This window comes from Ptychodera flava, chromosome 13, assembly GCF_041260155.1.
Source record: "Ptychodera flava strain L36383 chromosome 13, AS_Pfla_20210202, whole genome shotgun sequence".
Classification (NCBI taxonomy): Eukaryota; Metazoa; Hemichordata; class Enteropneusta; family Ptychoderidae; genus Ptychodera; species Ptychodera flava.
Window position 1 is genome coordinate 1517501 of NC_091940.1, and position 26915 is coordinate 1544415.

Genomic DNA, 26915 nt, shown 5'->3' on the forward strand with positions numbered 1-26915 from the left:
GTTGAATCAACACAAATTGTTTTTCGTTTATACGCCAAGTCAGTAAGACTCAGCTTTCTCCCACAGGCCATGACCGATCACCGACGCCAGTGGTACTGTGGCGCACAGCAGCGTCAGCGTAGACTCATATTCCATAGCTTAGTTGACAATGGCCCCAGTGCCGAACGTTCGATGTTCGGAAGCTGACTTTAGATGGGCCACCGGAATTCAAACTTTTACTTTTTTGAAGACATGTTTTTATTGATATCTCGCGATCCGCGCACAGTTGCCTCGTCAAATATCGACCATTGGCATTAAAAAAATGTGCTTTAAAAATGTTACCAAGTGTGAGTGCCACTTTAAAATACAGCTCTCATTAAATACAGATGCGTCAGTAAATATTAAAGAAAGGAAATATTGTCAAAACAGGAGGAGATGATCTTTAAACTTGAAGCCTGAGTCAATCTATAAGCCCCCTGGACTTTATCTGTGGGGACTAAAAACTGTGTCACTGCACCCTTTTTGCAATATGAATACGATGAGAAACTAAATTTTTATTTTTCTTGGCCTTATACATGGGAGTCTATGGAGAACTGCCTTATACATGGGAGTCTATGGAGAACTGCCTTACACATGGAAGTCTATGGAGCACTGCCTTATACATGGGAGTCTATGGAGGTGTAAACTAAAAAGTCCTCTAACACGGCCAAATTTGATCGCATTGTGAAACAAATCGACGTGCATCTGTATTGGGTAGGGTACTATTCTTGTGCAAAGTTTGAAAGAAATTGACCAGGGCATGTCTGAGATATCTGCGTGAACGGACGGACGGACGCATGGACAGACACACGCATGGACATGACCAAACCTATAAGTCCCCCCCGGACGGTGTCCGTGGGGACTAATACAGATGCTATAGCAGACCAAGCCAAGTGGGTGAAAATACGTCATGTTTTGGCTCAATACCGCTTTGCTGATGGGGAAGTGATACTGTCTGGCAGGAAAAGGGTTAAACATCTGGAATCACAGGAAAGGGATGAGGAAGGCGTTACAGCATATTTGTAAGAAGAATTATGTAAATGAGAAACAAAAGAGAAAGAAATATTCGATCATCACTGGCAGTTGATTTACATTACATAATATTGACATAAAGATTACGTACATTTAATAGTATTCATGCTCACCTTCAATTTTGAAGCGAGGAGAACTTCATTCCACATGTTGAAATCTGAGATCTGTCCGATGTATGAATATGATTTACTGAATGCACCTGTTGATTGTCTCTGGCCAATTATTACACTGCCACCACCTCTAATAAGTTGGTTGGTATTGAAGTTATTCTGTGTAAAGGCTCTGCTACCATCTTTATAGAACTCATGCTGACCGCCGTCAGAACTCCAAGTTACACAGACATGATGCCATAACCCATAGGTCACTGATACTGAAGATGTCGATGCCCAGGAGTTTCTTATGGCAGCACGCAGGTTACTTGGATTCTGAACAAGTATACTTCCCGTACTGTCACCGGGTGCAAAGTAGCTGAACATGGCTCGTGCTTGACCAGAAACATCGTTGGTTCGCATCCACCAACAGACAGTAAACGCCATGATATCTTCAAACTCAGTGGATGCTGTTACATACGTGAACTCAGAAGTACTGTCAAATGACCATGTTTGGTTTGTAAATGTTCCCTCCTCACAAATAAGTTCCTCCTCCTCTGCAGAAATATTCAAGATATGAGAAGAAGAGCAAACCATCAGGTACAAAATACACAGTCGAAACAGATTTCTCGGCAGACATGGTAACGCAATGGAATTTTTATGTATTTCAGCATTGTCCAATCTCTATCTTGCAGACCAAACGGTATTTAGTCCTATGCAAAATTAAGTGTTTATTACCATGCAGCAGGAATTGAGTCTTATCCAACTCACCGCACTGGAGTCCATGGTCACCAACTTCAATTCCAGCTATGTCATCTGACCTAAAGTAAGACCACCACACAATATCGCCGCACATGTGACCACAAGGCTCTTCAACCATTCGCTGTCGATAAAATTTGATGGGATTAAATATGAAGATTACATACAAGTAATTTGAGTCAAGTAGTATATGGAACAGCTGAATGTCACGAATGTCCTTTCCACTCTGAAATAATTCACACGAAAAAACTAGTGAATGCGTGCAATCTATGGCATATTCAAGGTGACAAAAATCAAACTGTGCTATTTATTGCTATTTATTGTCTGTCTTTAACCCTTTTCCTGCCCAGTCCATATTTCACCATCAGGTCAAGATGGTTAAAATTAATGAAACACAACATATTCCATATGGTGTATTTTAACATAATACTGTACATTTGAAAGCTGTTGAAAACATAAATGCTGTAAATTTGATTTTTTTTGGACTAAAGATGCAACAACAGACCAAGCCAAGTGGGTGAAAATACGTCAAGTTTTGGCTCAATACCGCTTTTTACTGACTTGGCTGATGGGGAAGTGATACTGTCTGGCAGGAAAAGGGTTAATATCTGTTTGCCATGATATGCAGTTGTACATCGAGAATGTACTCAGTACCTCGATGTCAGTAGTATCCAGAACGTCGCTCCACATGTTGAACTTGGTGATTTCAGCATTGAAACCATAGGATGTTGAGAAGGTGCCACCCTGAGAACCTTGCCATTGTCCAATTATCAGAGTACCACCTCCCTGGATTTCATAGTTCGTTCTCAAATTAGTGCTGGTATAACGAAGTCTTGCATCTTTGAAATACTGATATTTTCCACTCTCTTGTGTCCATGTCTGACAGATGTGGAACCAGATCCCATAGTTCACTACTATTCCACTGGCCGTACCAGCAGAATTGTCGATATAAAACTGCAGACTGTTTGGATTGTACAGATATATACTACCAGTATTGACATTGGATGTTCTGTAAGTGTAAAGGTATTTGCTAGAGGTTTTGTCGATACTTTTGACCCACATACACACAGTAACGGCTGACATTGTTGGAATCTCCTTTCTGACAGCTCCATAGCTGAACTGGGATGAAGATGTTTCCAGTGTCCATGATTTCTGATCAAACTCACCGGCTCCACACGATGTAACACGTTGCTCTAAAACAAAATAGAGCATTACAGTTGTCATTAAAAGGATATCAGGCAAGCCAAGTACAATGTGTGTAAACTACCCTTGCCGACCTTGTATTTTGAGTGTGCTCTCATCAAATATCTACTTGTTTATCTTTGTGAAATGTGCATCATTTTGGCAATCATAAAGTGTGCGTGCTGGAAATTACTTGGAGCAAGTTGTGACCAAGGTAGTTTATCTAACACAAAGGTTAATGCAATGATAGTCATCGACATCAGTAAAATTATTAATTAAACCAACAAGATCTCAATTATGGATCGATTTGCATAAAAAATAGCGTCAATGACACTATGCTCACATTTGTCACATGTGGCAAGCCAGATGAGTGTATACATGATATTTTAAAGCTTCTATGTACCTTTGCTTGTGATATTCATAGTCAAGTGCATTTGAACAAATTTTGATACACCGTCCATTGAAGAATGAAATGGTTGGCAACTTGCAACTGTTGATCACATACACTTACAGAATACCATGCAACCTACTACATAACTAGTGATAAAATCAGCCATACATAACTAAAGGTGTGATCTTCATAATATTGTAATGCATAAAATTAATGTAAACAATATTGGTCTCTCTACGATCTATGGTTGCACAATCAAAGACTTAGGTAAAATGTAATAATGGGCATTCTTCAGAGCTTCCACTGTTAATGATGCTGCTACACCTTCATGATAATGGTATGTCCCAAACTGCCAGCAAGTTAAACAAGCATTCACTTATGGGGAAATTTCCAAACACAAACACAATACCAAGAACCCTGAATCATTAGATATGTACATGTTTTAAATACATTCTAACCAAATTTCAAAGCATCAAACCAGGGATTTGTATAGAAGCCATTACTTGACTTACACAGACAAACAATTCCATAAATATACAATTTGACAATAGAAGAAAACAAAATCCTTTCAAACCAAATTTCAAAGCATTTTTTCACACAAAATTTTCATATTTACATCCACAGTTGTAAGAGTTGCTGATTAATAACCTGACCTTGTTGGATTAACCCTTTTTCTGCCAAGTCCATATTTCACCACCAGGTCAAGATAGTTAAAATTAATGAAACACAACATATTCCATAAGTTGTATTTTAACACAATACTGTACATTTGTAAGCTGTTGAAAACATAAATACTGTAAACTTAATTTTTTTGGACTAAAGATGCTATAACAGGCCAAGCCAAGTGGATGAAAATACTTCATGTTTTGGCTCAATACCGCTTTTTACTGACTTGGCTGATGGGGAAGTGATACTGTCTGGCAGGAAAAGGGTTTTAAGCAGCAAAGTTTACTGACTTAAAATCCAAATTTGATACCTGGTATCTGACATGTGATTCCTGAAAACAAGACTTTTGACCAAAAATCGGTTAAACATTCAAAAATACATGTATACCAATTTTTTATGCTTTTCAACCATAATATCACATACATTGTTCCTCCTAACATACGTACCAAATAATAAAGTAATGACTCTCTTATCAATGTAACTATTGCAGATTATGAAAAATCATATATTTTTTTCTTTTTCTTTTATCAACGCCTACAAGATTCGCTTGGACTATAGACAGCCATCTAAGCATTCTGAAGCTGGTCACATTTAATGTGAAAATTATTCAGTTATGAGTTCCACAAAAATGGTCTACAGAAAGACTGGCGGATGGATGGACATATAGACTGACTGACATACACAGACTGGCAGTGATGACATTAGCCCCCTAGTGTGCCTTGGCTCATGGAGAGTGATAAAAATGTAACAAACAGCTGGAGTAATGATAAAATAGTTATATATACAGGCACTCAGACTGAATATTATAAATCAATTTGATTCGTTTCTTGTCCTCTTTCTACTTATGTGATAATGTTTAAGACAATCAATTTTTTCTTAATGATCCACTGTACAGTATTTTTTCCTCTCTCCAACCTTTTCTTTTAGTCAAGCCTTTTCTGGCAGATTCATTTTTCACTGACATTAGCAGGGAATATTTTTTCTTCAAAAATCTTCCAGATACCCCCATCAGGATATCAAATGGTCCACCCCTTGGTATCAACAATGTGTGCATAAAGATATACTATGACAGATGGCAGAGGCATCATGGGCAAGTGGCTAGAGCAGTGGACTCACGATCAAAGGACGGCGAGTTCGAGCCCCGGCATGGCTGTGGTGTTGTGTCCTTGAGCAAGGCACTTTATTCCTCATTGTTTCTCCCCACCCAGGAGTGATGGGTACCTGCTAGGATGGAGGTTGTTATGTGTGTGTTTAGCCCTGCTGTGCTTATTAGCTGCACATGTGAGCTGTTATTTGCTCCCAAGGGAGTTGAGTGGTATCATATTAGGTCCAGTGACCAGGGGTAATAATAATTGTAAAGCGCCTTGACCACATGTACTTGTGGATGTGTGCGCTATATAAGAACCCATATTATTATTTATAATTTTTTTTTTTGATCGCGGCAAATTCTTACTTCCGCATTACAAATATTTTTAGTACTGCCGCTGGTGGCGCCCAACACTGTGTAGGATTTTCGCGGGCACGGGATTTTGAATGAGACTTCATACGTGTTCGGACTTAGTTGACCGCCAACACGTTGTTGTGACGTCTGAATTTGGCGAATCACGACGCAAAGTGGGTCGATTTGGCCAGAAATTTGCTCGTTTTGTAAAGGTTAGTACATGTCACATCATGAGTATTAATTTGATCGCCAACATTTGACGTGATGGCCAACAGTTAGTTCCAGAGACGCTATTCAGTGTTTGTCCTGATATTACGTTCGGCGATTTGTTCAACAAGATCGTGACAGCAGATGGACGGTGCATCCGATTGAATGAAAATTGCATCGAAAGTATAAAAATGTACGGCAATGACAAAACACATGTTGCGTCGATGTTAAAGTACGATCTGAATGATGACTATATAACTTCACTCCGATCACAGTACAGTGTTTAAAATGTATATATATAGACAGTGGTAAAGAGGCCACAACATGGGGCCAAAGTAAAATGAAAAAACTCAGATGCTAGGTCCAACCAGGACAATATTTAAGGACAATACTGAACTGTTGAATTTCAGTGATTTGCTGTACATTTCAGTTTTATTCTGAGAGAATGTTGAAATGTTCAGAATATGTTGTGCAAACACTAACTGTGAATGTAATGGCCTATGTTATTGTTGGGAAATATAGTATTGAATTCAGTTACCAGTAGGCCTATTAGTGTTTCTTGTCTGAGATATTTCTGGTGAAAAGGGAAACAATTATCTTGCCTTGTCTGCATCTGTGCAAAAATGCCAGAGAGCCGAGTTTATCTTCGGCCTAAAAAAAAAATAAAAAAAAAATTTCGCTCGCCGCTCCTGGGACTTGGTCCAAAAAATCCGATGAACAAGATTTTTTTTTTCTCTGGCCTAATGGCAAAAATAGCTGCAAAAATATGTCATTAAAAAAGATATAATTTGAACATATGAAATTAAGATCACCCATAGGAATATTTCTACTCAATATCAAAGTTATTAGAAAAGTACATTTTGTGAAACAATTTTTTTTACCAAAATAGCAAAATATTGCTCCAAAAAACTATACAATGCAAGATGAGAGGTACATGAATATTCCACATTGATTAAGGGTCATTAGCATAGAATTTTAATACCGAAACAATGCTCATTAATGTAATCTGCATATTTGAATATCATTATACCTCGCATCTTGCGCTAATAGCAAAAAACACAAAATTGCAGATTATTTCCTGATTTCAATAAACCCTAGAAATATGTATACCAAATGCCAAAGCTATCAAACAAGTACTTTTCGAGAAACACATTTTTTGACCAAAAATGACAAAATTTGCTGAAAAGATACAAAATTCCTACGTTCATAAGAATTTGAATACTTCACATTTTGATCAACCTTATGAACCTGTATACCAAATATCAAAAGCAACAAGATGAGTAGTTTTTGGAGAAAAAAATTTTGACCAAAAATTGGGAAAATTGCCCAAAAATCAATACATAAAATTCACCACAATTTTTACAAACTTGACTGAGGTCATCCCAAGGAACATGGATACAAACTTACAAAGCAATCAGACAAGCTGTTTCAGAGAAGAAGATTTTTTGACTAAAAACTGAAAAAAAATCACCCCAAAAATACAAAAATACCGTCAAGGACAGTGTGCTCACATTCGGTTTGAATTGGTCCATTTAAGAAATATTTAAACCAGGAAAAGCAAGAATGACAAAAGCAAATAAGGTCTCCAACTTAGGTACTGGAGGTCATCTTTAGGAACATGCATATCAACTTCTATAGCAATGGGAGAAGCAGATCCTAAATACATAAGCAAATGTCAACAACATAAAATAGACAGAGAAGGTTTGATAAAAAGAAAAGGTGGGAGTGGGTAAAAAAATGTACACGGGATCTGGTAAAAAAGTAATGCTACCTCATCAATCTTCTAGACCCTACCCCCTCCTGAATATCAAATGTTCCTTCCCTTGGTATTAAATAACGCCAGATGACAGGAAATGTAATTACAATCTTGGGACTTTTTAGTTAATGACATGAGTGTTATCATTCTAATGTAAATAGCACTTAAGTTAGTTACAGATAGTGAAATGCCTTCCACTGTGGGCGGTGATTACAACATCTGGAATTATCCTGGATCCAAATTTCTCATCAGTTCTCGTATGTCTTACATAGAAGAGTTGCAAAAATTGGTCCGCAATGAAAAAATTCACCTCAGCTTTGTTTTCTGGATCAACTTTTCCTACAAATTGATACCAAATATGACAAAATTATGTTCACAGCCTTCAAAACTGTCTCACAACATATCCTTGATTGGTGTAGGTCATTTAAGGTCACAAACTGAGAAAATTACCTAAAATATACAAATTTTGGGGTTTCCCAACACTTTGAGCAGAAAATTTATCTAATAACATCCCTCGGGACTTAATACCTAATTACAAAGCTATCAAAAAAGTAATTTTGAGAACAAGTTTTCTTGACCAAAAATGACAATATTGTCTTAAAAATACAAATTTGTATATTTCAGGACAATTTCCACGTATCTAACTATTGTCATCTCTGTACGTCTGTGTACCAAGCTGTCTGTCCAGGGGTTTTAAAAAGAAAATACTGTTAAAGATTTTTTGATCAAAAATGAAAAACTTGCTCCAAAATAGTAATTTTCCCAATTTTGTAATAATTTCAACATATTAGAAGAGTAACACCCTCGCAAAGATCCAACCCAAATTGGAGAGTGATTAGGCTGGCGGTTTCAGAGAAGAAGAATTTTTACTGAAAATGAGAATACGACTAGTTTTCAATTGGGTTCGAACCCACAACATACGACATCAGTCGCCTAGCGGAGAGGCCACAGAGAGAACTGCTCGGCTAAATCTCCACTCCCAAAAAAGAGTGGTTCAATAGCCGGCTAAGTTGTTACATTTTTCTGACTGAGACCGCCTGACACGTTGTAGAGTTCATGAAGCACTCACGCACGCATGCTCACTATCACACATCGCACATACAAACTTTATTGAATATAAATTTTTTACTATAACCCAAACGGGATTCGAACCCCCACACACTCACGGCAACATCGCCTAGCTGATAGGCCTCACACAAAACCAGTCGGCCACTGCTTCCAACCCAAAAGAGTTGGTCACAGTAACCGACTTAGATGTTGCAATTCTGTGTGCGACCGAACAACACGGTGTGCGTGGAGCAGACGACACACAGACACAGTACACACACAGACACAGTACACACACATATAGTAATCGGAAAAGCACAAAGCTTTTTTACTGAGCTATCAGACAGACTCGGGGACAAGTAAATATCCACCAGCAATACTGTCCACTCAGGTTAAAGAATATAAATTTTTTGCTATAACCCAAACGGGATTCGAACCCCCACACACTCACGGCAACATCGCCTAGCTGATAGGCCTCACACAAAACCAGTCGGCCACTGCTTCCAACCCAAAAGAGTTGGTCACAGTAACTGACTTAGATGTTGCAATTCTGTGCGCGACCGAACAACACGGTGTGCGTGGAGCAGACGACACACAGACACAGTACACACACAGACACAGTACACACACATATAGTAATCGGAAAAGCACGAAGCTTTTTTACTGAAGAAACGAATTCATCGCTTAAAAGTCACCAAAAAATTCAGTAAAAATACAAAATTAAGGATATCTTCACAATATTCACAAAACTGTATAAGGTTTACCTAAGGTACTTGCACACAAATTTTCAAAGCAATCAAAACAGCGGTTCTCGGGATATTAATTCTTAACCATTTTCACATTTTGTAAGCTCATTTGCATAATTTTGGCAATGCAGACTTCATTTGAACAAAATCCCATCTACAGCCCAGGATGCATTCACACACAAATACCAAGCTGAAATATGCAGCGGTTTACATGTTTTTGATGTTGACGGACATACTGTAAGTACGTACATACATACATACTACATACATACATAAATATATACATACATACATATACAAATACATACAGACGCCATCGACTTCAGCTTATACGATAAACTCACATTGGTATAACAAAATGTGAGCTAAAAATTCACTACAATTTTTACAAACTTGACTGAGGTCATCTAGAGGAACATGGATACCAATTTTCAAAGCAATTGGACAAGCTGTTTCAGTAAAAAAGGTTTTTCTACAAAAATCTGAAAACAATTACCCAAAAATACAAACACACAAATATCATCCTCAGTTGTACACACCTAATTTAGAATAACTAAAGGAACCTACATATCAAATTTCAACCAAATCTGACCAACGGTTACTGAGTTTTAGGAATTTGCAGCATTTTTCCTTTTTTTACCTCATTTGCATATTTTTGACACTGACATGCTCATTTGAACAAATTCACATCTCCACCCCTAGGTGCACCTGTACACAAAATACTAAGCTGGTAGCTGCTGCGATTTAGGAGTTTTTGATCTGGACGGACTAACAGACATACATACACTTACATATACACAGACGACATGTAAATGAGATGCAAATGAAATGATTCACCTTATACGATTAGCTCTCTTTGGTGTACTAAATGAGAGCTAAACATGCAAAATTCATCAAAAGTTGTACACACCTAATTTAGAATACCTAAAGGAACCTGCATATCAAGTTTCAACCAAATCTGACAAACGATTACTGAGTTTTAGCAATTTGCAGGAAACTTCCATGTGGTTTAAAAATCTGCCATTGGAATGTGCAAGGCTTGCAAGAGGGAAAGCTTGACCAATTAAAACATGCGTATCTGGACAACCCTAAGAGAGATGTTGACATCATGTGTATATCAGAATCCTGGTTGAACGATTCATTTAGTAATGCCAGCTTATTGATTCCAGGATATAATTCTCCTTTGCAGAAAGATTGGCAAATAGATAAACAGCGTGGTAGGGTGGCTGCCTATGTTAACACAACAACACCTCACAAGGTTAGAGACAACTTTCATGAACCAGATTTAGAGACTTTATGGATGGAAGTGACATATCCCAATTCACTGGGAATTATTATTGGGGTGGTGTATAGGCCACAATTCCAAAAATTGTCATGGTGGATCCCCAAATTTGAGATTTTACTGAAAAAAGTATATGCCGAAAATAAGGAATTGATCATTTTTGGGGATTTCAATGTTGACCTACTGGAAGATGGTCAACACTGATTTTTGTGACCTTATGTCATCTTTTCAGTTGGATCAACGTACTTATTAACCAACCAACCAGTCTGGAGTAACTGATGATTCAGCATCACTGTTAGATCATATTTATGTAAGAAATGCTGAGTACGTTCGTTGCGTCAATATACCTACTTTAGGAATGAGCGATCATTATCCTACCATTAGACAGGAAAAAAAATGTAGCCCGAAAAGATATTTCACTCAAAATTAAATTTCGGTGCTACAAAAATTTTGACAAAACAAATTTTATCAGGGAGCTTGATGAGCTCCCATGGTCAGTTTTAGAAGTGTTCGATGACCCAAATGATTATTTAGAAAGTTGGTATGAAATGTATATTGGTGTGTTGGATAAATATGCTCCGTGGCGAGAAAAACGTGTCAAAAAACCAATGCAACCAGAATGGTTGTCTGATGATATTCTGAATGCCATTCACACTAGAGATAGATTTAAGGCATTGAAAAGTCATAGTGAATATAAAATCTGGAGACAGAAAGTTAATAAAATGATTAAAAAGGCTAAAATTGATTATTTCAGATCACTCCTAGAGGAAAACAATACAAATACTAAAGAGCTATGGAAATACATGTATCTAGTGCCAAAAAAGTCAAACACTTGCTCCGCTTCATTGAAAGTAGAGGGATCAGATATTTCAGATCCAATGGAAATAGCAAATTCTTTCAATAGGTTTTTCACAGATGTAGTGAATCAGTTTACTACAGACTTTACAGATTGAGAAACAGATTTTACAAAATTTAGAAATCATTTTGGGTCCAGATGTGAGTTTTACAATCCCTCCAGTTAGCAAGAAATTTGTGTTAAAAGAATTATCTAGTTTTATTACAGCTAAAGCTACTGGACTTGATCAGATAAGTCCTAAAATCGTTAAATTATCTTCGAATGTTATAGGTAGATCTTTATGCTACATTTATAATTTAAGCTTAAAAACAGGCGTGTTTCCAGATATGCGGAAGGGAGCAAAAGTTACCCTTTTGGATAAGTTTGTATCATTACAAGATCGTGGAAACTATAGGTTTGTTTTAATAGTTGGTGTGTTTAAAAAAATATTTGAGAAACATGTTCATAGTCATTTATACAGGTTCTTAAAACCTATGGTTAATGACTCACAGTCAGGTTTTCGAAAAGGTTTCTCATATGAGACAGTTTTATGTAAATTGGTTCAAAACTGGTCTAAGGCTATGGATAATGGTGATCTAAATGGTGTCACTTTTATAGATTTACGCAAAGCTTTTGACCTGGTGAACCATGATGAGCTTCTTAAACTACTGGAAATCTATAATTGTGATATAACATCCATAAACTGGTTTCATTCATATCTATCAAATAGGAAACAAGTTGTGTGTTTTCAAGTCAAATTTCTGATGCTTTACTGATATCTACTGGGGTTGATAAAGGTAGTATAGTTGGACCCTTTTTTTATATTGTTTGTTAATGATTTACCTTTAGCTGTCAACAACACAATTGAAATGTATGCCGACGATTCTATAATCATGGCAAAAGGTAATAATCTGGCAGAAATTGAAAAAACATTGAATAATGATGTTGAATCAGTAAGACATCATTTACATATACATAGTTAGGAATGCAATATAAATATTCTTGGGATATATGTTTAAATTAGTAGTGTATGGCAATGTAGATAGCAAAACCCTGCAAACATAAAGTAAATACTCCACTTACCGCAGATTGCTTCTGCATCTTCAACATCGACTTCGGTTAGATGATCACTGGTGAACTCAGACCAAGATAAAACATTGCCACAGCCGTTTTCACAACCACGATTTTCGACAAATCCCTGACATTGTATGACAGTTCAATTAATTCTTTATCACTTATATGTAAAAATATCTAATTTGGTGATCAGAATGTAAATTTTTATTGCCACTATGCTACTACTTATCCAGCATGCAACGCTATTATGTAAAAACAGTTATTAAAAGTTGTACTTTGTGCTAAGGCAGTAAGGCCAAAGTAAGTAAATTCTTTGTTTTGCGTCCGCGCGCGCCTAGGTTTTTGGAGATTTTTCGGAAAAAAACACAAACTTTCCTTTAAAATTTTACCGTTGGTGGCGCTATTTTGTTGCAAAAAACAAGTCGTGGCTTTTAACTTTGCGACGGAACACTCCTTTATGGCAGTCAGATTTCACTAATGGACCATGCGGTGACGTAAAACAGAACTCTCTACACATTTACACCTGTCGATACTCTCAACCTTACGCCGGGGCCTCACGTTTTCGCTGTCTGTTGTTGCTTTGCCTGTTGTGGCTTTGTCGTCACGATAAAAAATGGATGAAAGCAGGAAAGAGGAAACCTTTGCACGGCAACTTGAAGGCATGGTCACTGCGAGCAATCGGGACTTGAACAGAGAGAGATTCAGTCGGCCGACTGGCCTTGGGTACCACGACTCAGAGAGTATGGCAGACAAAAAATCAGAAAGTTTTTAGGCCTATCCTAGTTAATTGATCTTTTAGGTTTGCCAAAAATTTGGTTAATTCATCCATTTTAACTTGAAACAAAAACTAAACCAGTGATCAGTCCTGTAAACGAAAGGCCTTTACGTACTTTTTTGTTCAGTTTGGGTATGGAAAGTATATAAGAATCCCTCTGTGAAAGTTCAAACTTGTAGTAGGCGGTCGTAGCTGCTCTCGGAGGTCACACTTTCTGCATTAATGACATCGGCTGGTAATTTATTCCAGGTGTCCACAACTCTTGCTGAAAATGTACTTTCTTGTGTTAAGTCGAACGGTTAGTTTATGAAATTTGGGACAGTGTCCTCAAGTTCTCGAGTCAGCTGCTAAATCAAGTGAAAGGTTACAATGGTCATGGCCTTTGATAATTAATTATAGCGTTGAATCATGTCGCCGCGAATTCTTCTTTGTTCAAGTGTTTTAAATTAGTTGTTTAAGTCTATTTTGATAATTGTAGTGTCGGAGTTTAGGTATTATTTGCCGTGCTAAGATTTTTATGTCCTTTTGTAGCCATGGTGACCAAGCTTGTACTGCATATTCGAGCTGTGGTCTCACAAGTTGCTCGTAAAGACGAAGATGACATTTTTTTTATTTGATCGACAATGATCGTTTGATTAGATCAAGCATTCTGTTTGCTTTTTTTGCAAACTTATCACATTTGCTTGAAGGTTTTAAGGTAGAATGAAGTAGATCATTTTCTTCAGTTGTACGTCCCAGTGAAATATTCATTATATTGAGTATTTATTGAAGGGGTTGTTGTAGCCAATATGCGTCTGGCAGTGTTCACTCATTTTTTGTAGCTTGTCCAAATCAGCTTGTAGAATTTCAGGATCACTACAGTAAATTTTTGAGTTCAGAACTAATTGCAACGCCAGTATGATTGATGTGGATTAGAAAGAGTATTGGTCCAAGAACTGAACCCTTTGGGACACCACTTGTGACGTATTCTCCATTCAGATGATGCTCCATTTATGACTACTCGCTGTTTTGTATTTGTCAATCATGCTTTGACCCACTGTAGAATATTTCCATTTATGCCATGATACTTCATATGTTCAATAAATCTGGGGTGTGGTACTTTGAAAGTGCAAGGAATATAGATGTGAAGCTTCCACCTAAATTTGGGTCTGATGAGTCTGTGTGTGGAGACTGACAATTGCGAAATGCTTTCTCTTATTTGATGGAAAGGAAAGGTGCTGGTTTTACGGATGGTCCCCAGGAAGCTACAGGGAATACTTTTGTCAATTATATCATCAACTTCTTCTTCTCTCTGATGCTCCATATTTCTAAAATTGAATGCAGGGGCTACAAGTTACCCAATCTGTTTGGTGTTTTCTTTCAAAATAGACACCTTTCAGCAAAACTATGACATTCCATCAGAGCATAGACATTACAAGAAACTTGAAAAAACGTACAAGAACTTGAGGACAAGAGACTGCTACCGTATACTGTTATAGTGTACCCATTCCTCAAACTGTCAAGGCTGTCAAGTTGCTGTGCAATGGTATTGACATGTGGACACTTTAAATGCACAAGAAAGAAATCTAAAACTAATAAGAGAAAAGCAAACGTCAAAGAATGACTGTTTATTTTGATCCATTTGTTATGAAAATGCATACAGTGATCATACAGTGTGTCACACTGTGACAGGAGTACTCATGTGGTTTGAGAAAAATTGTCCAATAAAGGCAAACATATTTTGTGTTAAATTTTCTGTGTGTGTTTTTTAGCCGCTTACCCGCGTACCTTTTAGGATTTTGAGTGGACGCAAAACAAAGAATTTACTTACTTTGGCCTAATGCTATTATCAATGCTGTTTTCAGGGACACATTGCGTTGTCAATGGTATTGTTTTGTTACGTATTTCTGAAGGACGAACTTGTGAGGGTGCAAAATTACGAGAACCATTAGGCTAAGGTTATAATACAGCATAAAAAGTATGCGGCTACACATTTGCTCATATATCTTACCTTGATATCATCTTCATCGATTAAGTGCTTCCAGAACTGGAAAGCAGAAATGTCTCCATAGAAGGAATAACTTCTGCTGAATCCACCGCCGAGCGTAGTTTGCCTTTGTCCAATTACAACAGTTCCGCCTCCTCTCAATTCGATGTTTGTGGATTTGCCACTTTGTTGGTATGCCAGGCCACCATCTCTGTATATTTTGTAAACACCGCCTTCTGATGTCCACGTGACACACACATGATGCCACATTCCATAGTTAACAGCAATGCCTGAACTGCTGCCCCAGCTATTCTTGATACCAACTCGGAGATTGTATGGGTTTTCAACCGCAATGCTACCAATGCTATTGTCGCCCATTGCAAAATAACTCCACATAGCATGATTGGTACTGCTGGTATCTTTCGTTCTCATCCACCAGCAAGAAGAGAATTGCCAAATATCACGTATTTCTTTCTCAAGTGTGACGTAACTGTATTCAGATGTACTGTCAAACCTCCAGATCTTATCTTCAAATTCCCCATTCGTACATTTTGGTACCTCAGGGGCTAAAAATAGGAAAAATTATGTCAATATTTTAAAAAAGTAGCAAATAAATATTATATCTACGCAGTGTTTCAGCCATCGTGCAGCATTGCGACATTTGACGCAATTTGTTTTGTTTTGTCCCGATAAAATAACCGTTGTGGGTCACCATGACGCAATCTGAGTAGGCCATATTTTAGTGGCTATTGAATTTTTAGACGTGCCTCCTGGACAGAAAACTACGGCTAACAATAAAATGTTGTAAGATGTTGAAACAGTTTACCCTCCTTCCTACAAAGTTGCAATGTATTGTAACAGTTTACTCTCCTTTCTACAAAGTTACAAATCCCCTGGTAAAAACAAACACTGTTGCTGTACGACTGTATAATACTACAATACATCACAAACGCACAATGTCAATGAATACACTGAGGCTTGGTTCAAGTTCAAGTTTTATCTACATTGCTTGAATCAAACTTTGGCCTGCAGCTACTCAGTTTGATAGTAAAAACCATAATTTCTAAGGAAACTTTCACAAACAGAGTCATTGTACAAGTGAAAAGGAGAAAAACTGAGGTTTTCTGAAAGGTCAAATCTGGGTCATTTCACGTGATGTCATGAATGAAGACCCCTTAAGTACACAACTATGGTTCAAAAGAAACCACCTAGGGAGGGCCAATAGGTACAATCTTATGTTAAAAAGAAATTTCTTGGTGCCTTCCAATTTAAATGGCATTTAGCTTGACTGTCAGTTTTAAATTATACTTTATTAAGAGTCATGGCAAAGGGAAATTTTCAACAGTACTTGCAGTAAGCATATTCATTTTCAAATCGTCACATTTGAGAGCTGCAATTTTGCATGGTAACTAAACATCAAAGCAACAATTCAAAAGTAGAGCTATTAAAATTGTCCATTTGGCATATTTCAAACTGCTATAACTTATACAAGAAATGGTGTGATTCTAAGGGATTTTAATATTTCTGCAGATTCCACCAGTTTAATGATATAATAGTGAACATCACTAGACATTTCTTGATGATATCAAAATATAAATGAAAATATTTCTGGGCTAAAATGTTATCATAATCTTTGAAACAATGATTACTCTAAAACATTGGGAGATTAAATGAACAATATCAATATTGTGTATTGTTTTACAGGATTTGGATTTGGCCAAACCATTTTTGTCTCAAGAAAAATACTTATGCTTAAGATGCCATTGAGCCTGCTTGATCACAACTATGACACAACACCAGGGCCTTAAACACCACAATAATTGTATCTACATTGCCAATGCTTTCTTCTGCATGGAAAATTTTATCTGTGTGGCTCACAAAATTTTCATCATGACTTAAAAACTGCATAAATTTGCCACATTAGGAGCTTGTAGCTTAAATGTATTATAGTTGTCATTCTGTGAACATTGACAGAATGCTACAGAAATATTCTGTATCTTTGGTAATATACACTTCACATTGCTACCTGATTTTTAGAATTGCCACCTAATTTTATTTCTGGTGGTAAAAGTTTACCACCAGAAATGAAAAAATATTTCTATCACTTTAATGTCATAAAAACACAGATAATTAATGCAATAAAAACTGAACAAATATTTCTTTAATGTAAAACAAACATTTTGATTTGAAAAATGAAGAACTCCTTAATACCAAGAAAGTTGTTGCCACACTTGAGATCATAAACTGCCTAAAATTTGTTCAAAATGGCTACAAGATTTTTGATTTGGCTAATGAGTTGGTTAATCATCTTGGTGACTTAGGGGGAGCCCTACAGTTTATGTGCATACCACGTGGTAGCAGTAAACTTAATGATACTGCAAGTTTCATGTTGGCACAATTTTGCACAACACCATTGGCCTACTGACCGTTAATGCACTCACCTGTTTTGCCTATTGAACACCAAATATAGTACCAGGTCATAATGACACATAATGACACTGTACTGTGTTGTTTTATTGAAATACATTACATGTCCCCCAAAAATTTAATTTGTCCCCATTCAGACCTACTATGGGTCACAGTGTCCCCACGCAAGCATAAGCTGGCTGAAACACTGCCTACAATCAATTGGAAGAACACATGAACAGGAAACAGACAATGATGTCTATTGTCGGAAACAAACCAAATTATGAACTTAGGTCTATATAGACTAAACTCACCGCAAAGAATGTCAGACTCTTTCACAGTCACAGCTGTTGAGATGTCACTCGAACGGAAATACGACCAAGAAATTACATTACCACATGTTAACTCACATGGAGTACTCGCCATTGCCTGTATAAAATGTAGAAAGAAGTTAAACCTCTGTTGTCATATGAGATACATTAGGGCCGTTCACATTAGCCAAAAAAGACTAGGCCCTTGTCCTAGCCAGGTTCGTGGCCGACCAAAAAAATAGGTGTGAACGGTTTCTGGCCGGCCACTGTCCGGACAATTTCTGTCCTAGTCGAGAGGGGTGGTTTGTGGCCGACCCAGGTCTCTGGCCGAGCAGTAAACAGCGTATGTGAACGCGTTTTGTCCGACTCAGGTCCCAGTTGACGCCCTCTGTAGTTGACATGCAGTGTAGTCTTTGACCTATTCGACGATTCAGTATCATTTTAGACATGGCGAGTCGAGGAGTCAACTGGGCTACGGAAGAAATCAAGTGTCTCTTAGGCATTGGAACGAATATATGGTGAAAAATCTGATGGACGGCACGTCAAGGATCGAATCGCCTACAATATCATCTCACAGCGTTTGTAATAAAGGGAAAGCGGCTGCACACATCGCCTACACTATTTTTTCGTTCTCTGTGTTCATGTGTTTGATTTTGTGTATTTGGCTATTGGTGTAGATATAAGCCATGGAGACGTAGCCGTAATCTGGCTGTCGAATGACAGGGTGATCCTTTGGCGCTACGTTTCGAAACCAGTGTGTGGTTTCTTCCTCAATCGCTTTTCTTTGGAGATTGCTCTCCTTAGATTTATGTTTCACTGTTCGTGGTTTAATTATTGTCAGTGTTTTGTTCGTCTAGCAAGGAGGCTAGAATACTTATGTTTAGGTCAGTTTGTTGTGTTTCATTTTGTTCGGTCGTTTCTCTAAGATTGTGTACTTGTGCATTTATGAGTGTGTCGCCAATGTTTGGATTTCTTTTGTAAGCGATGATCGGTTTCATCGTGAATAAATTATTTAGTGTTTGGTCTTTTTCTATTTCTTCCCAGTTCTTCAGGAGTGCTTGTTTGATGTCTTTTGTTTTGATGTGTGGACTATATTTGGTAGCAAATATCAAATTGTGTTGTTGTTGTGCGTTTGTTTGTGATTTAAATGTGTTCTTCGTGTAGCGTAATTTGTTCCGCATTGATGTTTGATATTTCTTGTTGTGGATATTCTCGCAGTAATAGCTTTTCATTAAATGTTTTGACTTTGTTGTTGAAGTCTTCTTCATTGTTACATGTCCTCATGTACCTTAATGTTTCGCCTTTGATTAGGCCCTTGAAGGTTGATTTTGGATGACATGATTTTCTATGTAGGAACTGGAATGTATCTGATGAATGTATTTTGACCTGTATAAGATCAAAGGTCGGCTAGATGCTACCAAATGATCTAGGCTAGGACAGCGTTGAACGTAATGTGAACGCGGACAAAAGATTAGCTTATCTTCTCACATTCTGCCGGATTAGTTCTGGCCGGCCCTGGGCCTAGATGTGAACCCCATAATTGATATTGAAGTAAATTCACTTTACATACATGATGATTAGCATTGCACAATTTACAGTACCATCGCTCCGTAAGGTTGCGTAACATTGTACAGAAGGGATCTGGCGAGACACTGTGTTCACTCTGCGACCATTCATAATTGTGGTTTTAAAGAAGGCTTGACAAAAAGAAAAGTTGGGAGATTGGGAAAAAAATGTACAAAGGATCAGGTAAAAAAACATCTAATCTAATTGTCAAACAGTAACCTTTAACAAAGACATGTAACAAGGGCTAAAGAAGACTTACCGCTATTGCTTCTTGGTCAAAAGCTTCATTCCATATATTGAATTTTGTGAATTCATGATTAAATGCGTAACTCTTGCTTAAGCCGCCACCGACTGATGCCTGCCATTGACCAATGAGCAAACTGCCTCCTCCAAGAATGGTCTGGGTACTTCGCAAATTGTAAGAAGTGTATTTCATGTTGCCATCTTTATAATAGTGATAGCGACCGGTATCTGCCCCATTCCATGTCATACACAAATGGTGCCATAGTCCATAATTGACTGCTAAACCACTTGCAGTAGCTGCTCCGTTATTAACGTACAGTTGAACACTGTTTGGGTTGTAAACATAGATACTACCTGTGTTCACGTTAGAAGAGCGATATGTGAGCAGGTACTTTGAAGATGTGGTGTCTCTACTTCGTAACCACCAACACATAGTGAATGCAGTCATATCAGCCATTGGTTGGAACGTTGACACATAACTGTAGTCACCGGTATTGTCCATATCAAGAACCTTATCTTCAAATTCTCCGGCATCACCACTCTCACAGTCGACTCGGGGCTCTTGAAAAAACATAAAAAAACATTAGTACAATAAACTCAAGACAACAAAACATTGTTCGTGACGCATTATCGATGCACTGCAGTGGAATTTAAGTTGATGGATTATATTGTATGGTTTTTGAAGGCAATTAGTGAATGACGTTCACTAGTACAGAAATTTGCGAGAAATTTACGAGAAATGGACACTTTCTCGCTTTTTGCGAGAAGTAAGCAAGAATACATAACTTTCTAGCAATAACTTAGCGAGAATTTAATTTTCTCGCAAACAGCTGGCGAGAACTGTGTTTTCTCGCCCAGCATCTGCGAGAAACTGAATTCTCGCAATCAGTCAGCGAGAAATTTGTTTTCTCGCTTTGAATCTGCGAGAAATTGTATTCTCCTGTGTAAGCATTTCACAAAAATTCCACAATTTCTCGCAGATGCAGAACGAGAAAACATAGTTCTCACTGATTGATTGCGAGAATTCAATTTCTCGCAGATGTATGCGAGAAAGCACAGTTCTCGCAGCTTGATTGCAAGAAAGTGTGTTTTCTCGCTTACTTCTCGCAATACAGCAAGAAAGTGTCCATTTCTCGCAAATTTCTCGCAAATTTCTGTACTAGTGGTTGTAAAAGGCCATTTGTAGCTATTGGTTCAATGGAGACTTACGACACATTGATTCTGCGTCGTTGACATCAACTTCAGTAAGGGCAGACGATGTTATTTCAGACCAAGAAATCAAGTCACCACAACCATTTTCGCAACCACGATTCTCTGCAAAGGCCTGCAAGAATAAAAATAATTTAATTACCTCCAGCAGCGAAATCCAGGAAATGATTCTTGCCAACAGAAGGAGAAATTACAACACAGAATCAAACTCAAACATACTAAATATCGTGGATTTAAACCCGATCGAAAACTATTGTCTACACTAGGTTGATAGCTCTGCTGGTGGACAGAATTGTACATTCATTCACAGCTTTGATAAAGTTTGTGTATACATCATACATAGCGAGTATGTGAGTGCAAACTCAACAGAGTGTGGAGGGGTAGCAGTCGGAAAGATTGTAACAACTTTAGCCCGGTTACTGAACCACTCTGTTTTGAGAGTGGGGAATTGGCTGAGTATTTGTGACTGTTGTATCTCTGCTTGGCGACCGGGTGCCGTACGTTGTTGGTTGGAACTCAAACGAAAACTTGGTGTATTACATCATCGTAATGAAGAACTTTGGGATCCGCATGCAGTGACCTGAAGGAAAACATGGTTTCAACAGATATATCGGTCAATCAGGCTTAGCTATTTATCATCCACAATCATAAGACATAGTTCAGAACATCACCAAGTATAGTTTTGTGAAATATATACTTTAACCGACGAAGCAACCTAAAATTGAAAAATGTTAAAACTGACCGAGCAAACCAGCAATGATGAGACTTTATTACAAAATTTCAACTATGACCTTAGTTTTTTCAGAAGGCTCACCCTTTCCCAATGCTTTTACTGCACATAATCAGTGAATGCTTTAAATTTGAGTCCATCAACCTCTGTACTGCTGCATTGTTTATCAAAAGACGAGGAATAACTATAGAGTCCTACTGCTCTAACTGTATGAGATAAAACTATTTCATCTCTTTGGACACTTTACGAGTATTGTAGCTCCACATTGACATGGCTTTCCTATTTAACCCGGGGTAACTTTAAAGTACTGTAATGGATCGATAATGTACAAACAATCAATAACAAACGTCATTGACAATGACATAGTCCCCACTTGTAATAGGAGTATTAGTCTTGATGGGGCAGGGAAATGAGGTCATTAAGAAGTATCACTGGAGTGTATATGTTCAGATCTATGGACACATAGGTCTATGTCATTGTTCCCAATTTGAAACAAGAGGCATGTCTAAGTTATGGTTCTAAATCTGGAAAAAAGATCAGACCTTTAGCTGTATTGGCCAGCCAAGAAATACATATGTGCATAATAAATGAGGTACAAGATGTGACATCTTAAGGTCTATTATCCTATCAAAATTGAAGCGTAAAGAACTTGTGGTTACTGAGTTATGCATATATATGCATATTCAAGGTCAAAGGTCATCAAGGTCACGTGACATTTTGAAAAAAAAACATTGTATTGCTAATTAATCCATATATGCCAAAATTCAGACCTCTAGCTCTATTGGCTTGCCCACAATTATATATGGGCATAATTAATAAGGTAAAGCATATGTTGTCATAAGGTCTCCCATCCTACTAAATATAAAGGACATAGCACTTGTGGTTACTTATTTATTGACATAATCGTGTATTTTAGGTAAAAGGTTATCGAGGTCACATGACATTTTGTCAAAAAATTTCTATCCTATAGTCTATCCCTATATACTAAAAATCATACATTTACCTCTATTGGCTTGTTCAAAATTAGATATGCACATAATTCATGAGGTACAATATGTGGCATCATAAGGTGTCCCATCATACCAAATATGAAGGGTGTAGCACTTGTGGTTCCTGAGTTATGGACAAATATGTATATTTGAGGTCAAAGGTCACCGAGGTCACGTAACTTTTGTCAAACAAATTGTATTCCTAAGTTATCCCTACATACCAAAAATCAGACCTCTAGCTCTATTGGCTCGCTCAAAATTAGATATGCGCATTATTAATTGGGAACAATATGTGCCATCATAAGGTGTCCCATCACACCAAATATGAAGGGTGTAGCACTTGTGGTTACTGAGTTATGGACAAATATGTATATTTGAGGTCAAAGGTCACCAAGGTCACATGACATTTTGTCAAAAAAATTGTATTGCTAAGTTATCCCTATATACCAAAAATCAGACCTCTAGCTCTATTGGCTCGCTCAAAATTAGATATGTGCATAATTAATTGGGAACAATATGTGGCGTCATAAGGTGTCCCATCATACCAAATATGAAGGGTGTGGCACTTGTGGTTACTGAGTTATGGACAAATATGTATATTTGAGGTCAAAGGTCACCGAGGTCACATGACATTTTGTCAAAAAAATTGTATTGCTAAGTTATCCCTATATACCAAAAATCAGACCTCTAGCTCTATTGGCTCGCTCAAAATTAGATATGCACATAATTAATGAGGTACAATATGTGGCGTCATAAGGTGTCCCATCATACCAAATATGAAAGGTGTAGCACTTGTGGTTACTGAGTTATGGACAAATATGTATATTTGAGGTCAAAGGTCACCAAGGTCACATGACATTTTGTCAAAGTGTCTGAGATATCTGCGTGAACAGATGGACTCACATGGATGGACTCACGGACTGACATGACCCAATCTATGAGCCCCCTGGACTTTATCTGTGGGGACTAAAAACTGTGTTGACCACTGCATCCTTTTTGCAATATGAATACGATGAGAAACTAAATTTTTATTTTTCTTGGCCTTATACATGGGAGTCTATGGACTGCCTTATACATGGGAGTCTATGGACTGCCTTATACATGGGAGTCTATGGACTTCCTTATACATGGGAGTCTATGGACTGCCTTTTACATGGGAGTCTATGGACTGCATTATACATGTGAGTCTATGGACTGCCTTATACATGGGAGTCTATGGACTGCCTTATACATGGGAGTCTATGGACACTGCCTTATACATGGGAGTCTATGGAGGTGAAAACTAAAAAGTCCTCTAACACGGCCAAATTTGATCGCATTGTGAAACAAATCGACGTGCATCTGTATGAGGTAGGGTACTATCCTTGTACCAAGTTTGAACGAAATCGCTCCAGGCGTCTCTGAGATATCTGCGTGAACGGACGGACGGACGCACGGACGGACGCACGGACGCACGGACATGACCAAACCTATAAGTCCCCCCGGACGGTGTCCGTGGGGACTAACAAACCACATTGTGAACGACAACACTTTGGTAGTTCAGTGTACTTTATCACACATAGTATGATAAGGTGAATACTCTTTAGATGTCATTTGAAGATTTCCTAGGGTTGTATTCAAAACACTGGAGGGGAGGGTTGAAGGAATTCCAGGGGGAACTTGACTTTTCTGGAAGAAGTAGAGCGAGCATTTGGCATCTCGGTGTGAAGGATCTGAAAATATTTTGGGTTCCTATTTTTTTAATTTCAGATTTCACATTTGGTAGGTAATTTAATAGAACATTAATGAAATAATAACATTGAAGAACATGATGCATTCTGAAAGGATATGTTTTAGTTACACGGAAAAAACTGCAGTTTGCCACCATCATCCTTACAAAATAGACAATAAAGAACACATATGAATTGAAAATGCTTGCGTGTTTTAGTAGATATTGCAGTTGTCTGTAAATGGAAAACATTGCCATAAATTTGCTACTTTATAGAAATTATGATCAACAACACAAACAATATTCACTATGGATTAATTCCTTTTGAGACTATCACATGCTTACATCACCAATTTACAGAGCACTTTCATCAACTTTGGTCGGTCCCTCGGGTTATCACTAATTTTGAAAACTTAATTAAATGTACAAAGTCCAATCTGCTAACATGGAAACTTTCATAAACTTTAATAAAGCCTTCTGTCGCCTCACACTTCCCCCGGTGGGATATAGGCGCGTTATATCATAGCATCTTTATTGATTGATCGACTGATTGATTGTGATGTCCATATCTTCAGATTCTGAAAAACTGATGTACAAATGTTCCATCTTCACCTGTACATTATAAAAAAAATCGTTCAAGCAGCTGAGTTTCACCTAGCTTTCTGTGGAACTGAAGAACCAGAAACTTACACCTTACAAAATAATGTAATATATGATTGATTAGAAAGCATATTCATTTGAGCGTAAGTCGATTTATATTAGAAAAAACATGTTAGTACTAAACATGAATAAACCGTTTCTCCCCGAGACTAAGCGGTTCATACCTGAATTTTAGACTGTAATAAAACATCACTCCACATGTTGAAATCTGATACTTCACCAATGTATGAATAAGCCCTGTTAAAACCACCTCCAACACTTCCTTGTCTCTGGCCGATGATGAGTTTCCCGCCACCTCTTAACATCTGATTGGTTCGTACGTTTGATTGCTGGTAAACTCGGCTACCGTCTTTATAAAATTCATGAACACCACCATCCATTGTCCACGTGACACACACGTGATGCCAGACGCCATATGTTACAGAAACTCCAGATGAAGAAGCCCATGAGTTCTTAATAGCAGCTCGCAAATTGTTTGCAGTTTGCACCAAAATACTTCCAGGGTTGTCTCCAGCTGCAAAGTAGCTGAATATAGCGCGAGCCTGACCTGAAACATCATTGGTTCTCATCCACCAACAGGCCGTAAAAGAATATATATCTTGAAATTCAGCCGGCGTTGTGACATACGTATACTCTGACGTGCTGTCAAATGACCATGTCTTGTTAGTGTATGGACCATCCGAACACACCAACTCTTCCTCCTCTGAAAATATTCACATAAACGTGTTAAACATATAAGGACAATTAATACCAAGAAAGTCCAATCTTTGATTCTAATTTATTCAAATCGGTCGGACAGAAATGCAAATTGAAAATTATCCATCCCTTCGACTAATAGGGGAAACTATTGGGCTACTATTCGTTACAACACCTCAGAGTTTTATTCAGAGTAATACTACCTACCACATTGAAGATCATGTTCGACAACTTCAATTCCCGCTAGATCATCAGATCTGAAGTACGACCACCAAACGGCATCACCACACACGTGACCGCACGGTTCTTGAACGATACCCTATATCGGTAGATGAAAGGATATACGACAAAGTATACTAAAACGATAAAGTAACAATTTTTACAACGTAACTTTAGGTTATACATTGCTCATATATCTAATTCAGCATTAAAATCATCAAACATTTCCTTGATGAACACATTATATACTATTTATTGTATATTCTTTCAAAGACGACATACCTCAATTGCTTCTATACCAAGAACGTCGCTCCACATGTTGAACTTGGTGATTTCAGCATTGAAACCATAGGCTGTCGAGAAAGTGCCGCCCTGAGAACCTTGCCATTGTCCAATTATCAGAGTACCACCTCCCTGGATTTCATAGTTCGTTCTCAAATTAGTGCTGGTATAACGAAGTCTTGCATCTTTGAAATACTGATATTTTCCACTCTCTTGTGTCCATGTCTGACAGATGTGGAACCAGATCCCATAGTTAATAGCTGTGCTACTCGCTGTACCAGCAGAATTGTCAATGTAGAACTGTAGGTTGTTTGGATTGTACAAATAGATGCTCCCGGTGTTTACATTGGATGTTCTATAGGTATATAGGTATTTGCTAGACGATGAATCTGTACTTTTCACCCACATACACACAGTAACAGCTGACATGGTAGGGATTTCTTGTCTGACAGCGGCATAACTGAACTGCGATGAAGATGTTTCCAATATCCATTTCATATCATCAAGTTTTCCATTCCCACATGTTGTTGCTCTTTCCTCTGAAAGCATAATATACTCATTGTCATGTCTATCGTTAAATTGTCTCTAACAACTAAAATCTATTCATGGGTGAAATAATTTCATTGTATC

General features: G+C 37.7%; 1 protein-coding gene across 4 annotated transcripts in view; it reads right to left on the minus strand.

Annotated features, from left to right (window-relative positions):
• LOC139148641 (uncharacterized) overlaps positions 1 to 26915 on the minus strand; it is a 135747-nt gene that overhangs the window by 76017 nt on the left and 32815 nt on the right. For all 4 annotated transcript variants that reach the window (XM_070720136.1, XM_070720137.1, XM_070720134.1 and 1 more), the window contains exons 17-27: positions 26286 to 26824; positions 25992 to 26103; positions 25253 to 25791; positions 21002 to 21116; positions 19809 to 20353; positions 17987 to 18101; positions 15291 to 15832; positions 12535 to 12649; positions 2553 to 3091; positions 1911 to 2022; positions 1164 to 1696 (exon numbers count right to left, since the gene is read on the minus strand). In XM_070720136.1, the coding sequence (XP_070576237.1) occupies positions 1164 to 1696; positions 1911 to 2022; positions 2553 to 3091; positions 12535 to 12649; positions 15291 to 15832; positions 17987 to 18101; positions 19809 to 20353; positions 21002 to 21116; positions 25253 to 25791; positions 25992 to 26103; positions 26286 to 26824 (3806 nt within the window). The remainder of the gene's footprint in view (positions 1 to 1163; positions 1697 to 1910; positions 2023 to 2552; positions 3092 to 12534; positions 12650 to 15290; positions 15833 to 17986; positions 18102 to 19808; positions 20354 to 21001; positions 21117 to 25252; positions 25792 to 25991; positions 26104 to 26285; positions 26825 to 26915) is intronic.